Below are 17,015 nucleotides of genomic sequence, written 5' to 3'. Positions count from 1 at the left end.
AAGGTTTCAAACTCACAATCCATAATTTCGAGAGACGAGTATGGATTTTCATCCGCAAACGACGCCTGGGATCGATCAATGCGCTTGAAACCGGTTTCCATACGCCTGCCCATGTCCACATTCTCGTCACTTGGTGTCGATTGCATTTCAACGTCAAACACATCTGTTTCTAGGTCTGTGGAGCATAGGTTGTGAAGATCACCATTCAGGGCTTCTGGGCACTCATCCACCTTATATTCGCTTGATGATCGAGAATGTTGGTTGCTTACAACCAGCTCAAATTGTTCTCGTTCGTGCAAAGAACTCGCTGGTAACTCCGAGGTTACCATAGGCTGCAGGACACGTCTCGGCAACGTTTCGCAGCAGCTGAGTCTCTTTGGGTTTTTCGCAGTCGGGTTCGTATTGTTTGGCTGTTCACCGTCTGGAGAAAGTACCACCGCGTACGGCGATTTTCGGAAGCCAACGGTACGTATCGGCGGAGCATCACAGCGTTTTCCTCGAGCAATGTAGTACTGACGACCACAGACCAACTGATTGGTGACGTATCCACCCAGTTTCAGGCACGCAGGAACTTCTTCTTGTCCAAAGTAGAATCGCCACGTGGGTGTAGTTACGTGCGTTTCCATGTTAACGTCACGCGGCGTCAGGAAAAATGGTCTGGCGCCAAGTCGAGTCAATCCTATGAAGAGTTCATTGGCAGTTTCAGTTGAGCGAACTCCAAAAACATCAAGGTAGAACTTGTTGTCAAAAGGCGATTGTCTCTTGATCTTGAACTTGCGACCAAGTAGGTTGAAATCTTGGCCTACCAGCTTTCGTTCGGCTTCAGCGGAACGAACAGGAACAAGTATCCCACCAGCAGGTGCTTTTCCACAAGAACGACTTCATAGCGCGAGAGTAGTTCTTGCACAACAACGTTTCCATGGTCCTGAAGGAAGGAGTTGAAGATGACAGGCATCGCGACGGTCGTGCAGTACGTTCCGGAGTCATTGATCACAGCATGCATCGTCGACGTTGGCGTGAATGGACGGTTCTCCGTCACTAGAGCGAGGTATTCCGACGCCGATGTGTCGTTGCGCTCGTACGCTTCAACAAGTCGCGCCGCGTCTTCATTAGACAAGCGCGGCTCAGCTAGCATCGACTTGGAATGGCGCACACGCTATATTCCTGCGATCGGGGTGATCCGCCATGGATGCCATTGTTCTCAGAGGGGGAGGGTTAGGGTTCGTTCTTCTAGGGAGGTAGCAAAACGATTTGTCTAAAACTGGCGAATTAGTGACGTGTCCAAGTACTACCGTCTTCCATCACCAGTACAGTACTAACCAATATGTGTGCAGTACTGTATAACCCAAATCAGAGCAAGCATTCGCAACATTTCTTGCATCGCAAAACAGAGGCTTAGCCCCGTTTTACTGGATCATCGTGGTCGCCGACCTGAGTGACATTTTCATGACAGCTCGCGGCGGTGAGAGGGAGAGAGGGAGAGATCCCCTATCGGATGCGCTATCGTGCAGAACTCGGGCATCTGTCGCGCAGAACCGATTTGTCAGTGCCAGCGTGATACGATTCGATACACGTAGCAATCCAGGACACACACAGTACACTTATCTTGCATCGAGACGGTCGTGGTTACTATTATGATAGTAATCACGAACAAGTAGTTATTATTAATAGCTGTTTGTTCCGCATAACCTGCATTTGCAAACAGCGGAATCGATTATACGCTGGAAGGAGGCATTCCGCTGCTTTGCCATATCCGCTGGAAGAGTTTGCGGGACTCCCGGATATCAAACCGCTATTCCGCCGCTAAATGACACTGCAGAACACTGTTTCTGTTGCGATATAAGGAAGCATGGTGCATTGAGGAGCAGTTTTAACTTTTCGTCTTTTTTGTGTTGACTGCTCACAGAACGAAAAAGCAGTTAGTTAAATACGTGGTTGGTTACTATTAAAATAATAACCATGAGTGTCCTGGATTGTTACGTGTATGAATCGAAATATATCACGCTGGCACTGACAAATCGGTTCTGCCCGACAGATGCCGGATTTCTGCACGATAGCGCATCCGATAGGGGATCTCTCCCTCTCTCTCTCGCCGCCATAACAAGACGCAAGCTGATTCTGAACTGTAGACTGCACTGAAGTACAAGCACTTGCTTACGCGCTATCCTTCTTATGATGGGAGCGAACTTGTAGTAATTGGTGCGCTACAGGTTCGCAAGGTCATGGTACTTCATTTTGCAATCGCCGTTGTGAGACTCAAGCCCGCCCTCGTCGACAAAAACAACGATGTATACAAGCGCCTCCCTCGCCATGGTGATAGCCGTCTATGCTATCTCTTGCATCATCGTCGCCGTCAGCAAGGCCGAAAACGTCGTCCAAGTCGGCAGCGCTAGTACCCCCGCAGCCAAAGCTCAGCTTCTCGGCGAAGACAACCAGGTTCACCGTCTGAAGGGCAGTCGCGACTGATGGCGAAGATGGAGGAATGATGGGTGTTGGATGGCAGCGAAGAAGAGCGGGGCCTCCCCTGAACAAGTTTCTTGAGTAAGTTGAAAGGCCAAGTAGCCAAACTGAAGCGTGGGGCTGTCAAGACGTCAACACTCAGTAACGCGCAGGTAAAGAAGTTGACGACGGCCACGGCAAATGCAGTGAAGAGAGACCGCAAGATTTGGCCTCGTGTCAAGAAGCTTCTGCTGTTTCTGTACGACGCTGCGCTGGTGGGGATTATCGTTTTTGGTAGCATCGCACTTCTAAAAGACTGGGGGGGGGGGGTACTTGGGTAGTAAATCAGGAAATGGTACGAAATGGGTCTGAAACATATTTTGGGTTTATTGGTACATTGGTATCGTACCTGTAGTGCTTCGAGCCGCTGAGGGCTTTATTGTGGTATCTGGGTCATACATGTACTAGTATACTGGGGCTGGGATAGATTTTGGCGTTAGTGAGTGCCACATGAATTGAGACAGCGGCAAATAAATGATGCTTTGGAGTTTTCATGTTTGTAGTTGACCAATCAATTTTTGAACGTTTATGTAGAATTTAAAAGGTGAAAACCCTCTGAGACAGCGGTAAAATATTCGTATTCGGTTGCTGTTTTAACACTAGCTTTCTGCCAATGTACACTACATAAAACTGAAAAATATTGAGGTCACATACGACATTTTCAAGCGAACAATAACTTAAGAGAAGCACAAGACACTTCTGCCGAGTCAATCAAGTCCAATTAAATACGCTTGGCGGGTGACCCGACACCAGAAGGATAAATGACAAGCTAAGGGAAAAGCTAACGAGCACAATTTCTTGTTGTGCTCGCGAAGAAAAGGCCCGGGTATAGGCAGCTAGTCATTAAGCTGCGATGCAGAATCAACCTACCAATGATAGTAGGCAACTTAGTAGTCTACCACAATGCACCCAGGAAAGACGTTCGGTTAGCTCTCTTTCACTTTTACTACAGCTCACAGCTACCATATTGTATTCAAGTACAATTATTATGCTTTGCAATGCGTTTGTCGTTTTCACCTAGTGTTTTGCCCGAGTTATAATATCAGGCGCCCGATATAAAAACAGATGGTCATTAAATCCTCCAAGTTATAATCGCCAGCCTCGATATCGATCTCGATTTACGCTATCTATGGTCGAATTGCCGATCCAAAAACGAAATTCGGGCCGATTTAATTTAAATCGCGATGGCTGTGTACGGATTATAATGCCGCGCTATACATATATAATATGCAATTGGACACTTACATCTGGACACTTGACGAGTGGTCGGCAGATCGCGCTGCTGATCTGTCGAAGCACCGCAGTTTCCGAAAACCTTCACCTTGCACAAGTGCAGAATGTACTCTCTCGACTACCGTTGGCGAGCCGTTTTTCTTATGCATGTGTGTGGAATTTGTATGCAGTATGTAAGGGATACATTTGGGCCTAACGTGCGAACACTGTAGCGTTGGTACAAGTTGTTTTTGACCGATGGTGTGGTTGATGAAGGAGATCGAACTAACCGCTCGTCGCGTTGGCCGAACGACGTGGTAACCCGTGCTCGAAAGTACGTGAAAGCCCACCCTACATTTTATTTAGAGGAGCTACAGCAGTTCATACGAAACGCTTTTCCTAACGTAAAATGGTAGCGTAGTATCAACATGTGGTCTTACATGGCGGGGAGCTGCTCGCGCCACAGAGAAGCGGAAAGCACAGTGTTGCAGGAGCCGCTCGAGCACTAACAAACGAAGCTAACGAGCCATCAAACACGTTCAACAGATTAGTATTAGAGTCGCAAGGGCCGGAGACACACTAAGTTTCAGTATGGTAGCGTAGTATCGACATGCGGTCTTACATGGCGGATTGCAGCTTGCGCGACAGACAAGCGGAAAGCCCAGCGATACAGGAGCCGCTAGTACACTCACAGACGAAGCTAACGAGCCGTTAAACACGTCCAACAGAGCCGTATCGGAGTAGCAATGGCCGGCGACGTTACCTCGATGTCCTGAGAACCAACTATGCGCCCGTTATATTTAGTAGGAAGAGGCAGTGCGACTTACCTACAGACAACGACGGATAAATCCGGGCGACACTAAAATCCGGGTGAGACAGATCCCCATTCGATCCCCATACAAAATCTAAGCCCATTTTTATCCAATGAAATGCTTAAATGAATTATTTTAGAGCCAATCAGAAAGTTAAAGATAATGAGTGGTGTGAAGCTAAACTCCTTTGCCGACACAGTAATTTGAGGTCAGTTGCGCAATGAAGCACGTCGAGCACGTGACGGCTACAGGGTACGGAGCGGCACAACTGGGCCAAGTGGCGGCCGGTGGTGGCCCCCAGGCGGGCGGCCAGCACCCTCCCAAGGACGTGTTGACTAGAACCAAGTACAGCAGCTGGTAGCGCGTGTAGGCGCCGCTCTGCAGGTCCGCCTCGAGGTTCCCCCAGGTCCAGGAAGGCCATGCTCATGAGCCACCCAGTTCCCTTGTAGGACTAGAGCACGGACCAACTGAAGCGCCTCCGTCTTGGGGACGTGGTGGGGGCATCTGGAGCATGCGGGGGGGGGAGAGAGAGAGAGAGCGAGCAGCGCCGTGGTGTGGGAGGTTGGGAGGTCAGCATGACGCATATCCGGGTGTGAGGTTGCCACCGAACAGCTCACCGTTGTGCCAACCGCTTAGTGCTGGTGTCATGGGGCCACTAAAAAACGAAGCTAAGAAATAGTGCTAAAGCTACTGGAGGCACGGAAAAGAAAAACGCCTTCGTGCTATTCATGCCACTATTGCTGTGTGGAACGCCATACCGACAAAGGCGATAATTCGCAGCATCAAAAAAACAATTCCTAGGTACCCTAAGGTAACTGTAGAAAAAGACGGATTTTTTTTGCTTTTCCATACGGTTTCAACTTCGTTTTCTGTACCATAGGTTAGTTTATCAACCAATCCAATCGCAGAATTTTTACTCCCCGGATTTTTGTGTCGGGAGCCGAGATTGCCCTATAGTATGGAGGATGTCATTCAGTGAGTCCGGATTTATCCGTCGTTGTCTGTACACCTGGAGGTCGATTTACTACCATGTCGCATGTTTATGTCTTCGAATTATTTTATCTCAGAGATCGATCTAAGCCCAAAATCCGAGCGACAAAATATCTGCAAACCACAATATGGCTTCGTTTTAATTAAAGTTTAAGTTAAAAGTGTTGAATTTCCACCATTTGTGACGACCTCGAGGTCTACCCCGTATACGACGACGGCCTCGGTTCAGCGACTTCCCCGACTGGGAGGCGCAAGACGCGGTGGTGTTCTTGAGTGAGAAGGCTGAGGCTGAGAATTTCGAGGTGGAAAGCGAGGCTGTGCTATCGCTCCAGCACACGTTTGTGGAGCTGAAAAAGCTGGGGAACTTCGGCAACGGGCGCGATGCAGTTCGTATGTGGAAGGAGATATTACAGTGTCGTGCTCAGCGGGTGGTTGACGAGCCTGAAGAGGAGCGGACCATTACCGAAAGTGACGCAGAGAAGGCTGGCGAAAGCATCCTGGCTGCTCGACTCGGGTCTGGTATTCCTGGTAAGGGAGTCGCAGCGGATGAGGATCCGATGAAGTTGCTTGATGGTCTGTACCGCATGGACCAGATCAGAGAGCAGCTCTCACGCTTGCAGATGGAGATGGCCGTTGCGGAACGTGAAGGCTCAGAACGTCCTGAAATTGGTCACTTTGTCTTCCGAGGCTCGCCTGGTTCTGGTAAAACCACGGTGGCTCGCGTGATGGCACAAATTTTGCATGCGATGAGTGCTCTGGGGACCACGAAGCTTGTTGAAACATCGGGGTTGGATCTAACGGGGGAGTACGTGGGTCAGACGAAAGCGAAAGTGACGGAGAAACTTGTTGAGGCGAAAGGAGGACTGTTATTCATCGACGAGGCGTACGAACTGGGAAAAGGCCACTTTGGAGAAGAAGCGATGACAACTCTCGTGGCTGCGATGACAGATCCGTCGTATAGTGGCATGGTGATCGTGATTGCAGGCTACCCGAAGGACATGGACATCATGCTCAATCGCAACGCAGGACTCAAAAGCCGCTTTACGCGATTCATCGACTTTCCAGACTGGGAGCCGGAAGATGGCGTGGCCTTCCTTCGCTCGAAGACGGAGAAGGAGAAGATGAAGATGGAAAGTAGCGCTGAATTAGCTCTGCAGCAGACTTTCGCCGCATTGAAAGTGTTGGATGGATTTGGTAATGGTCGAGATGGTGTTCGAGTTTGGAAAGAGCTGTTGCAGTGTCGAGCACAGCGAGTGTTCGACTCACCGGAGGAGGTGCGTACGATCACTGCCAAGGACGCTGTGATGGCAGGTGACATCGTTCTCGCGGCAAGACGTCCACCCAGCGGGCCAGTACTCTCGCAGTCGTCGTTGGTTAAGGGTGCATCGATGTTGAAAGTTCAAGAGCAGCAACCGCGACCCCCAGAGTCATTTTCTGAGGCGACACAGGAAGAGGAACCGCCTGAAGAAGCATCATTTCAGGAACAGCTAGAAGAGAAAGAGGCGATTGCAGAGGAGACATTAGAGGTAGAGGCCGAGGAAGACCCAGAACCAGATGAAGACGAGGAGAAGTCGACGGAGAAGCGGGACCCTGGAGTGTCCGATGGGGACTGGGAAGAGCTGGAGCTTGCCAAAGAAGCCCACGCAGCCCACCTGGACGAATTACGACGTGCCCGCGATCAAGCCAAGTTGGAGGAGGAGCGACGCCGCGCCCAGGCGATCCAGGAGAAGATTCGTCGGATCTGTCCATGCCCTGCGGGCTTCAACTGGTACAAGAGTGGTGGAGGCTGGCGGTGTGGAGGTGGAAGCCACTTCGTGTCGGAAGCTCAACTCAACAACCAATTCACGCGCTAACGCAAACCGAGTGGAAGCTACTGCTATGTTTCAATAGTAGGTAGTAACTAGTAGCCGGTGCGGAGTTTGCTGTAATACATCAACTTTGTTACTTTGAGCACCTTGCAGCCGCGAGGCAGGTCGGTTTTACCCCAATGGCGAGGTTCTTTAGTAAATACTGAGTAGTGGTGTCTGCAGTAGAAGAGGAAGAAAGTAGGGCATGAATCATCAATTTCGTGCTCAAGGCGGTTCGATGAGCACACAGTTTTGTCGACGCGTCGGCTAGAGTGATTCGTTGTCTGTTGGCTTCAATGGCGGCGAAAAACTGGCGAATTAGTGGCGTGTCCAAGTACTGCCGCCTTCCATCACCAGTACAGTACTAACCAATATGTGTGCAGTACTGTATAACCCAAGCGAACTCGTATCAGAGCAAGCATTCGCAACATTTCTTGCATCGCAAAACAGAGGCTTAGCCCCGTTTTACTGGATCATCGTGGTCGCCGACCTGAGTGACATTTTCATGACAGCTCGCGGCGGTGAGAGGGAGAGAGGGAGAGATCCCCTATCGGATGCGCTATCGTGCAGAACTCCGGCATCTGTCGCGCAGAACCGATTTGTCAGTGCCAGCGTGATACGATTCGATACACGTAGCAATCCAGGACACATACAGTACACTTATCTTGCATCGAGACGGTCGTGGTTACTATTATGATAGTAATCACGAACAAGTAGTTATTATTAATAGCTGGTTGTTCCGCATAACCTGTATTTGCAAACAGCGGAATCGATTATACGCTGGAAGGAGGCATTCCGCTGCTTTGCCATATCCGCTGGAAGCGTTTGCGGGACTCCCGGATATCAAACCGCTATTCCGCCGCTAAATGACACTGCAGAACACTGTTTCTGTTGCGATATAAGGAAGCATGGTGCATTGAGGAACAGTTTTAACTTTTTGTCTTCTTTGTGTTGACTGCTCACAGAACGACCAAGCAGTTAGTTAGTTTAATACGTGCTTGATTACTATTAAAATAGTAACCATGAGTGTCCTGGATTGCTACGTGTATGAATCGAAATGTATCACGCTGGCACCGACAAATCGGTTCTGCCCGACAGATGCCGGATTTCTGCACGATAGCGCATCCGATAGGGGATCTCTCCCTCTCGCTCTCGCCGCCATAACAAGACGCAAGCTGATTCTGAACTGTAGACTGCACTGAAGTACAAGCACTTGCTTACGCGCTATCCTTCTTATGATGGGAGCGAACTTGTAGTAATTGGTGCGCTACAGGTTCGCAAGGTCATGGTACTTCATTTTGCAATCGCCGTTGTGAGACTCAAGCCCGCCCTCGTCGACAAAAACAACGATGTATACAAGCGCCTCCCTCGCCATGGTGATAGCCGTCTATGCTATCTCTTGCATCATCGTCGCCGTCAGCAAGGCCGAAAACGTCGTCCAAGTCGGCAGCGCTAGTACCCCCGCAGCCAAAGCTCAGCTTCTCGGCGAAGACAACCAGGTTCACCGTCTGAAGGGCAGTCGCGACTGATGGCGAAGATGGAGGAATGATGGGTGTTGGATGGCAGCGAAGAAGAGCGGGGCCTCCCCTGAACAAGTTTCTTGAGTAAGTTGAAAGGCCAAGTAGCCAAACTGAAGCGTGGGGCTGTCAAGACGTCAACACTCAGTAACGCGCAGGTAAAGAAGTTGACGACGGCCACGGCAAATGCAGTGAAGAGAGACCGCAAGATTTGGCCTCGTGTCAAGAAGCTTCTGCTGTTTCTGTACGACGCTGCGCTGGTGGGGATTATCGTTTTTGGTAGCATCGCACTTCTAAAAGACTGGGGGGTACTTGGGTAGTAAATCAGGAAATGATACGAAATGGGTCCGAAACACATTTTGAGTTTATTGGTACATTGGTATCGTACCTGTAGTGCTTCGAGCCGCTGAGGGCTTTATTGTGGTATCTGGGTCATACATGTACTAGTATACTGGGGCTGGGATAGATTTTGGCGTTAGTGAGTGCCACATGAATTGAGACAGCGGCAAATAAATGATGCTTTGGAGTTTTCATGTTTGTAGTTGACCAATCAATTTTCGAACATTTATGTAGAATTTAAAAAGTTAAAACCCTCTGAGACAGCGGTAAAATATTCGTATTCGGTTGCTGTTTTAACACTAGCTTTCTGCCAATGTACACTACATAAAACTGAAAAATATTGAGGTCACATACGCACGCACACACACACAAACAAAATGGATCGGAAATAGTGATGATTTTTCAGAGTGATATTCGCTTGAAAATGTTAAGGTCTCGATATCACTCCATGAGACCTAACATTTTCAAGCGAACAATAACTTAATAGAAGCACAAGACACTTCTACCGTGTCAATCAAGTCCAATCAAATACGCTTGGCGGGTGACCCGACACCAGAAGGATAAATGTCAAGCTAAGGGAAAAGCTAACGAGCACAATTTCTTGTTGTGCCCGCGAAGAAAAGGCCCGGGTATAGGCAGCTAGTCATTACGCTGCGATGCAGAATCAACCTACCAATGATAGTAGGTAACCTAGTAGTCTACCACAATGCACCTACCACATTGCAGGAAAGACGTTACGGTTAGGTCTCTTTCACTTTTACTACAGCTCACAGCTACCATATTGTATTCAAGTACAATTATGGCTTCGTTTTAATTAAAGTTTAAGTTAAAAGTGTTGAATCTCCACCATTTGTGACGACCTCGAGGTATACCCCGTATACGACGACGGCCTCGCTTCATTGACTTCCCCGACTGGGAGGCGCAAGACGCGGTGGTGTTCTTGAGTGAGAAGGCCGAGGCTGAGAATTTCGAGGTGGAAAGCGAGGCTGTGCTATCGCTCCAGCACACGTTTGTGGAGCTGAAAAAGCTGGAGAACTTCGGCAACGGGCGCGATGCAGTTCGTATGTGGAAGGAGATATTACAGTGTCGTGCTCAGCGGGTGGTTGACGAGCCTGAAGAGGAGCGGACCATTACCGAAAGTGACGCAGAGAAGGCTGGCGAAAGCATCCTGGCTGCTCGACTCGGGTCTGGTATTCCTGGTAAGGGAGTCGCAGCGGATGAGGATCCGATGAAGTTGCTTGATGGTCTGTACCGCATGGACCAGATCAGAGAGCAGCTCTCACGCTTGCAGATGGAGATGGCCGTTGCGGAACGTGAAGGCTCAGAACGTCCTGAAATTGTCACTTTGTCTTCCGAGGCTCGCCTGGTTCTGGTAAAACCACGGTGGCTCGCGTGATGGCACAAATTTTGCATGCGATGAGTGCTCTGGGGACCACGAAGCTTGTTGAAACATCGGGGTTATCACAATGCCTCCAGAATTATTTTCTGCTCCAGCCCTTCCCAATCCCCATCGGACACTCCAGGATCACGCTCCTCCTTCGACTTCTCCTCGGCTTCATCTGGTTCTAGGTCTTCCTCAGTTTCTATCTCTAGCGTCTCCTCTGCAACCACCTCTTTCTCTTCTAGCTGTTCCTGAAATGGTGCTCCTTCCGGCGGTTCCTTTTCCTATGTCGCCTCAGCATGCCAAAGAAGCCCACGCAGCTCACCTGGACGAATTACGACGTGCCCGCGATCGAGCCAAGTTGGAGGAGGAGCGACGCCGCGCTCAGGCGATCCAGGAGAAGATTCGTTGGATCTGTTCATGCCCTGCGGGCTTCAACTGGTACAAGAGTGGTGGAGGCTGGCGGTGTGGAAGTGGAAGCCACTTCGTGTCGGAAGCTCAACTCAACAACCAATTCACGCGCTAACGCAAACCGAGTGGAAGCTACTGCTATGTTTCAATAGTAGGTAGTAACTAGTAGCCGGTGCGGAGTTTGCTGTAATACATCAACTTTGTTACTTTGAGCACCTTGCAGCCGCGAGGCAGGTCGGTTTTACCCCAATGGCGAGGTTCTTTAGTAAATACTGAGTAGTGGTATTTTCAGCAGAAGAGGAAGAAAGTAGGGCATGAATCATCAATTTCGTGCTCAAGGCGGTTCGATGAGCACACAGTGTTGTCGACGCGTCGGCTAGAGAGTGATTCGTTGTCTGTTGACTTCAATGGTGGTGAAAAACTGGCGAATTAGTGGCGTGTCCAAGTACTGCCGCCTTCCATCACCAGTACAGTACTAACCAATATGTGTGCAGTACTGTATAACCCAAGTGAACTCGTATCCAAGCAAGCATTCGTAACATTTCCAGCGTCGCAATACAGCAACTTAACCCCTGTTTTAGTGGAGCATCGCAGTGACACCAACAATGATAAGCGCTGCCAAAGTGGACCCGTACAGAATCTTGAGGAACTCCTTGACGTACGGCCAGATCCTGCGGTCCTTCTTGACTGCGTTGGCTGTGGCCACCGTCACCTCCTTTATCTGTGCATTGTTGAGACGGTCGACTTTAGCTCCCACACCGTTGATCTGCGCGAGCTTCTTGGCGTCCACTCGGCCCTTGAGCTTGACAATGAACGACTTTGCGTTGTCCAGTGGCAGCGCGCGCTCTTCCTCGCTGACATCTGAGACCCACAACTTTTTGGCCGATGGGCTGCCCTTGAGGCGGCGAACCTGGCCCTCACCGCCGACAAACTGAGCCTCGGTCTCGGGGGCCATGACCTGGGCGACATTTTCAGCGCTGGTGACGCCGATGACGGTAGCGGCGAAGGTGGCCACCACCAGAGCGAGGAGGAAGTTCACACGCATCGTCGATTTCATCGACGAAAATAGTCCGAGCTTTGCCGATGATTGACAAGTGAGGCGACCTGGTCATCGACTTCGCGATGCAATGGAGTCGCTGCTCGTTTTGACTTGCCGTTCGTAACGTTCAGGCCGTTCCTGCCGCCATAACGGGGAGATCTCCAATCCGATGGGCTATCTCGGACAGATTTTGAGGATTCAGGACTCCGACATCTGTCGCGCAGAACCAACTCGTCCGAGCAAATGTATTGATTCATGTATGCGGAGACGGTGCACAGTGCAACAGCTGATAAATTGGACGGACACGGACACCAACCGGTAGACAGCGCTGCTGTGAATTTCACAGGCATCCGGTATATAAAGTACTGTAAATGACGTCTTGGACTGCTTTTACTATGGGATTAACACTTGTACTTGCAAGTTTGGCACAATAAAACCCCGCCTAATCTGGACCTGTGATTCCGCATGTACCCTCCAGAGATAGTACAGTACCAGATTTGGTCGGGATATGTAATGCTACCTAGGGTGAAGCTTTTACAGATTATATAACCTCGCATTTTATATCGGTCCCACCTATCCAGATTAGGCGGGGATTCCTGTACAAACAACGCTGTTTACCTACATGTACAGTAGGTATTTTCCTATCTTAGCTTTCAATGGGGGGGTCCCACCGGTAACTCTTCAGTAGGCGTTTTTGAGAACCTAACCTGATTCATTACTTTCCTACTCAATAACCCGTCAGAAGGTGCGGATTTTTGCAGTAGGATTTCTGCTACTGCAAAAAATCTTGAGTAGGGGGCGGGGGAGAAGGTCTCATGGCGAAGAAGAAGCAGCAGAAGCAGCAGGGCGAATCTCGTTCTCGAGGGCCTAACTGGACTACAACGGAGATCCTGAAGCTCATCGAGGCATGGCGAGTTGAGCTGGATACCCCAGCAGAGAAGGGGGAGTCGACGGCCCTTCTTAACACGCGAGTATTCGAGCAATTCAAGACGCTGTGTGGTGGCACCACGTCTTGCAGTGAGAAAGCAGTCATCGACAAGAAGAACAACATGCCTGTTGCGTACAAGTTCATAGTCGCATTAACAACAACCGTGTGGTCGGATCAACCGGCCAGCCTTGTTGGTTTGAACTGTCACGTGAGCAAAAGAAAGCCATCAAGGCTGCTAACAAGACGTACGCTCGCAATGCCGACATGGATATAGCCGTATTCAATGCTTTGAAGAGCATCTTAGGCGGTGATGACTCTGTCGAGCCTTCCGCTTTACACCTTTTCAACTTCAAAGTGGCAAACTCCAAGTTCAAGACGTCAAAATGTAAGTTCAAAACGACACAAAATAAAAAAGAGCCGACGCCACACTTTATATTGCGTTACCTATTGGCCTACAGGCATGTCCTTCAGCTGTATAACATTGAGCTTGGTGACGGAGAGGCTTGAAGTGGTGAGGATATCGCGCTGAAAAATGGGAAATGAGCTGGAGGGACGCGAAGAAAGCGTTGGTGTTGCTGCTGTCCAGTAGCTTTGGAGCGAGTTCTTGCCGCTAAGAAAAACCTTACTAAATTATACCCCTTCATAATTGATCACACAATATTATCCGTTTTATCTGTGTGTGTCGTTTTGAACTTACATTTTGACGTATTGAACTTTTAATTGCCACTTTGAAGTTGAAAAGGTGTAGTTTCCTCTACGCCTATCTTTGAGAGAGAGGATAGTAGTGCTCCTCGTCAGACATATTTTGCGGACTTCGCTGACAACAACCAAAACACGGATGCAGCGCAATCTTCGTGCAGTGGTGGAGACAATCCACTGGTACAGGCATTGCCACTGAGCAAGTACTGCACTGCTTCATCAGTGTCGTCACTGTCCTCGCCGCCGCTAGATGATGCGTAGCCTCGAGACAGAAACCTATGCAGAACAACTAGCGTTCCGCTAGCCAGCTCTTCCATCGTCAAGCAGCTCTTTGGAATGGACGAAAGGCCGCGCCTTCTCAAAATATGCCGGTGGAAACACAACTCATGATTTCGCTGGATTTTTTGAGTCGCCAATCTTGAGTAGCCTACTAAAAATTTGCTGGTGGGACCCCCCCCCAATTGTTCAACAGGAATGTGGCTGGTTGATAGTTCATTTTTATATTAAATACGTCGATTATGTATGTGACAAGTAGGCACTACGACGACAATTCACGCCTGGAGGGTTTTAAGTTTGGAGCAACTATCTTTGGCGTCTCGAGTAGCTAACTACAGCAGGTGGGCAAAATCAGCACCCCCTATGTAAATGATCAGTTTTTTTACTGCATCAAGTAGAAGTAGCTTAGTACTTTGTGTGACCACCTTTGTTGGCAAGCACCGCTTTCAACCTCTTTGGCATCAAAAGAACACACTTCCTAACTACTTCATCATCTATGCTAGTCCAAATATCTATCAGTTTAGTCTTGAGATCGTGACACAGCGTTCATCAAACGCTTCGTGAGGCCTCCTTCAAACCTATACACGGCCAGACGTACTGTGAAGCTCGACGGACGCCTCGTCGCTAAACAATACTTGACTCCACTTCCACTTGTTGACCACACGATCTCGGAGGTCTTGTGGGAACTAACGTCTTGCTGTGCGTGCCATGCAGGGTCTACTCGGGCGAAAATGAAGTGACACTGGAAAGCGAGGTCGAGCTCAAGCTCGGCATGAGCTCATCGAATGGTTCTCAGGAAAAGGTATAATTAGACTAGTATAAAGAAATCGGGTTCGTTGATTGGCAGATTTCACGAAATAACATACCAAGCGAATAAAAGCAAGCGATCCACAAGGAGTAAGCTCCTTGACGGCGATGATCAAAAGCGAACTTCCACTTGCACCCAAGTCTGGCAAGGTGTTGAAATTTTCGCGTGCAGAGATGGGGGGTGCTGACTTTTCCCACCCGCTGTACAAAGTGGTGTCGTTCAAAATCGACAGCTCGCATTCTAATGTGGAGAAGCGAATTCTGGGAAAGGGGTGATTGGGAGCGATCGGCAAGAGATGGATTCCGACAGAGTCACAATATCGCGGAAGTGACACCGGAGAAGCCAGATCGAGTGGATCTGGCCGATGCGGGTGGACCCAGGCTATCAGATGTGTATGGTGTCAAAGGGAGACTACTCGAAATACTACAAGATGACACAGAAGACGTCTACATACGGCAGAATGCCAGAGCAGCACTATCCGTGGTGGTTGGATCCAGATCACATGTACCCATGTGGATTCAGACCCGGCCCATCTGTACCCAGGCGGATCTGGGCTCCTGAGAGGTTGCAAGGGCAAGTGGAGTGGAGAAAGGATTTTGCGACGACCGAAGGGACTCATGATCAGCGAGGAGCAAGCAGATCCGGGGCAGGTGGATCCAGATCACATGTACCCATGTGGATCTGGATCCGGATCCCGTACACCGGGGCGGATCCAAGCCTCTGGTAGACGGCTAGGATGCGTGAAGTCAGGAAAGGAGGTCACAACAGCCCAGGGACCCCAGATCAACGCAGACCGATCCAGATCAAGGCACTTCGGAGATCGGATCTGGGAATCAGGCCGATCCGGATCTGGCGGATCTGGGACTCAGCGGGTGATCTGTCGAGTACAGCTCAACGGAGGGAACAAGTGACGATGCGATGAAGGTAGAGGTGGTCCGTAGAACCGGCAGGTACAGATGGGAAGATAGTTCGGATTGGGTGATAGAATTTTAGGATAGACTTGGACGTAACCATAATTCAGACTCAAATTTGCCTTGGACAACGCACGTGCCCTCGCCTTCGCCTGGAATCGGGATCGAGATTGGCCCACCAAGAAGCACCAAGGTACTGGGTAGCAGATCTAGTGTCGGTTGATTAATCTGGATAATATATTGGCCAGATCGACCTTCCTAGTAAACTCCCTACAAGTGCAGATCCCAGATTTCCTGGAGTTAACTACTTGGCCGGGTGATACTTGACTCTCAACTACCCTGATCCCGCTATAGGAAGCGGCAAGTACGACAAAGGACGACCTACCAAGTCGCAACAAAGGACGACCTACCAAGTCGCAACAAAGGCCAGCAACACACCACAAGGAAATCACTAGGCCGGATCCAGATCCAGACCGGCAGATTCAAGTCGGGAATCACTTGATCTGGACTAAGAACCGCGAGCAGAGTGAAGATTTCCGCGCTGCGCCACCGGATCCCTGCGTCTCGCCAAGACGTTCCTATTTCAACACTTGGACTCTTCAGAAGTTACCAGAGGAGCAAGATCCAGCCCTACCGATGGGTACACAAGGTGAGGAGTTCGGCACTGATCACGGATCGTCGGAGTACTCCGGTGTCCGGGCGCTGTTGGGAAGTTGGATCTAGCAAACTCGCAGATTTTGCTGATCCCGCTACACCACACTAAAATGCACCGAAAAGTACGAGTATATTACGGGTCGGTTTACCGACTTCCTTTGTTTGTTACTGACGTCTGCTTATGACTGACAAATCATCTGATCCAATCAAATCACAGCATCCTATTCCTCTATTTATCACTGACACTATCACCGCATTGCATACTGGCCATTAGAATCAAATTGGCGCCATGCCGCGCAGGTGCACAACAATCCCGGCTGGCGAGAAGCTGAGAGTGCTATCGGCCTGGGTGGAATGCGGCGATATCAGTGCTGTTATGACCACGTTTTACCCAGGGTTTGATTCGTCTGCGCACGAGCAGCGGCGCAAACTCATATATCAGTGGCAGAAGCGCCATGGCCATATCGAGGCTGCATGCAAAACTGTAACGGGGTTACACGCACTGTAGTGGGTCTAACTTGACTCACTACTTTAGCTTACACGTTGCGCAACGTGTATGAGGAAGCGTAAGTACTTAGTAATTACTTAGGTTAATTATATTTGAATACACAAATATAAGTTAAGTAAGAAAGGATTCCAAGTGACTTAGATTAGGTAAAATGAGAACTGTATTGCTTGTAAATTGATCTTCC

The 17,015-nt window shown here is 49.5% G+C and overlaps 4 protein-coding genes across 4 annotated transcripts; 2 read left to right on the top strand and 2 right to left on the bottom strand.

Moving 5' to 3' along the window:
• Nucleotides 1–802: 802 nt before the first annotated feature.
• Nucleotides 803–1,135, bottom strand: IUM83_12563 (Pol Polyprotein; the record flags this gene model as incomplete). Its single annotated transcript, XM_067937195.1, has 1 exon — nucleotides 803–1,135. One exon carries the CDS (start codon nucleotides 1,133–1,135, stop codon nucleotides 803–805), a length of 333 nt encoding a protein of 110 aa, XP_067785307.1.
• A 4,346-nt stretch (nucleotides 1,136–5,481) lies between these two features.
• IUM83_12562 (stage v sporulation protein k) lies at nucleotides 5,482–7,366 on the top strand (the record flags this gene model as incomplete). Its single annotated transcript, XM_067937194.1, has 2 exons — nucleotides 5,482–5,498; nucleotides 5,743–7,366. 2 exons carry the CDS (start codon nucleotides 5,482–5,484, stop codon nucleotides 7,364–7,366), a joined length of 1,641 nt encoding a protein of 546 aa, XP_067785306.1.
• Nucleotides 7,367–10,156: 2,790 nt separating this feature from the next.
• Nucleotides 10,157–11,123, top strand: IUM83_12561 (stage v sporulation protein k; the record flags this gene model as incomplete). Its single annotated transcript, XM_067937193.1, has 2 exons — nucleotides 10,157–10,588; nucleotides 10,896–11,123. The coding sequence occupies 2 exons, from the start codon at nucleotides 10,157–10,159 to the stop codon at nucleotides 11,121–11,123; spliced, it is 660 nt and encodes a 219-aa protein (XP_067785309.1).
• A 462-nt stretch (nucleotides 11,124–11,585) lies between these two features.
• IUM83_12560 (putative secreted RxLR effector peptide protein) lies at nucleotides 11,586–12,065 on the bottom strand (the record flags this gene model as incomplete). The annotated part of the gene is made up of 1 exon (XM_067937192.1): nucleotides 11,586–12,065. One exon carries the CDS (start codon nucleotides 12,063–12,065, stop codon nucleotides 11,586–11,588), a length of 480 nt encoding a protein of 159 aa, XP_067785308.1.
• Between the last annotated feature and the right edge of the window lie 4,950 nt (nucleotides 12,066–17,015).

This window comes from Phytophthora cinnamomi (genome assembly GCF_018691715.1).
Source record: "Phytophthora cinnamomi strain GKB4 chromosome Unknown Contig81, whole genome shotgun sequence".
Classification (NCBI taxonomy): Eukaryota; Oomycota; class Peronosporomycetes; order Peronosporales; family Peronosporaceae; genus Phytophthora; species Phytophthora cinnamomi.
This window is presented reverse-complemented; position numbering and strand designations above follow the sequence as displayed.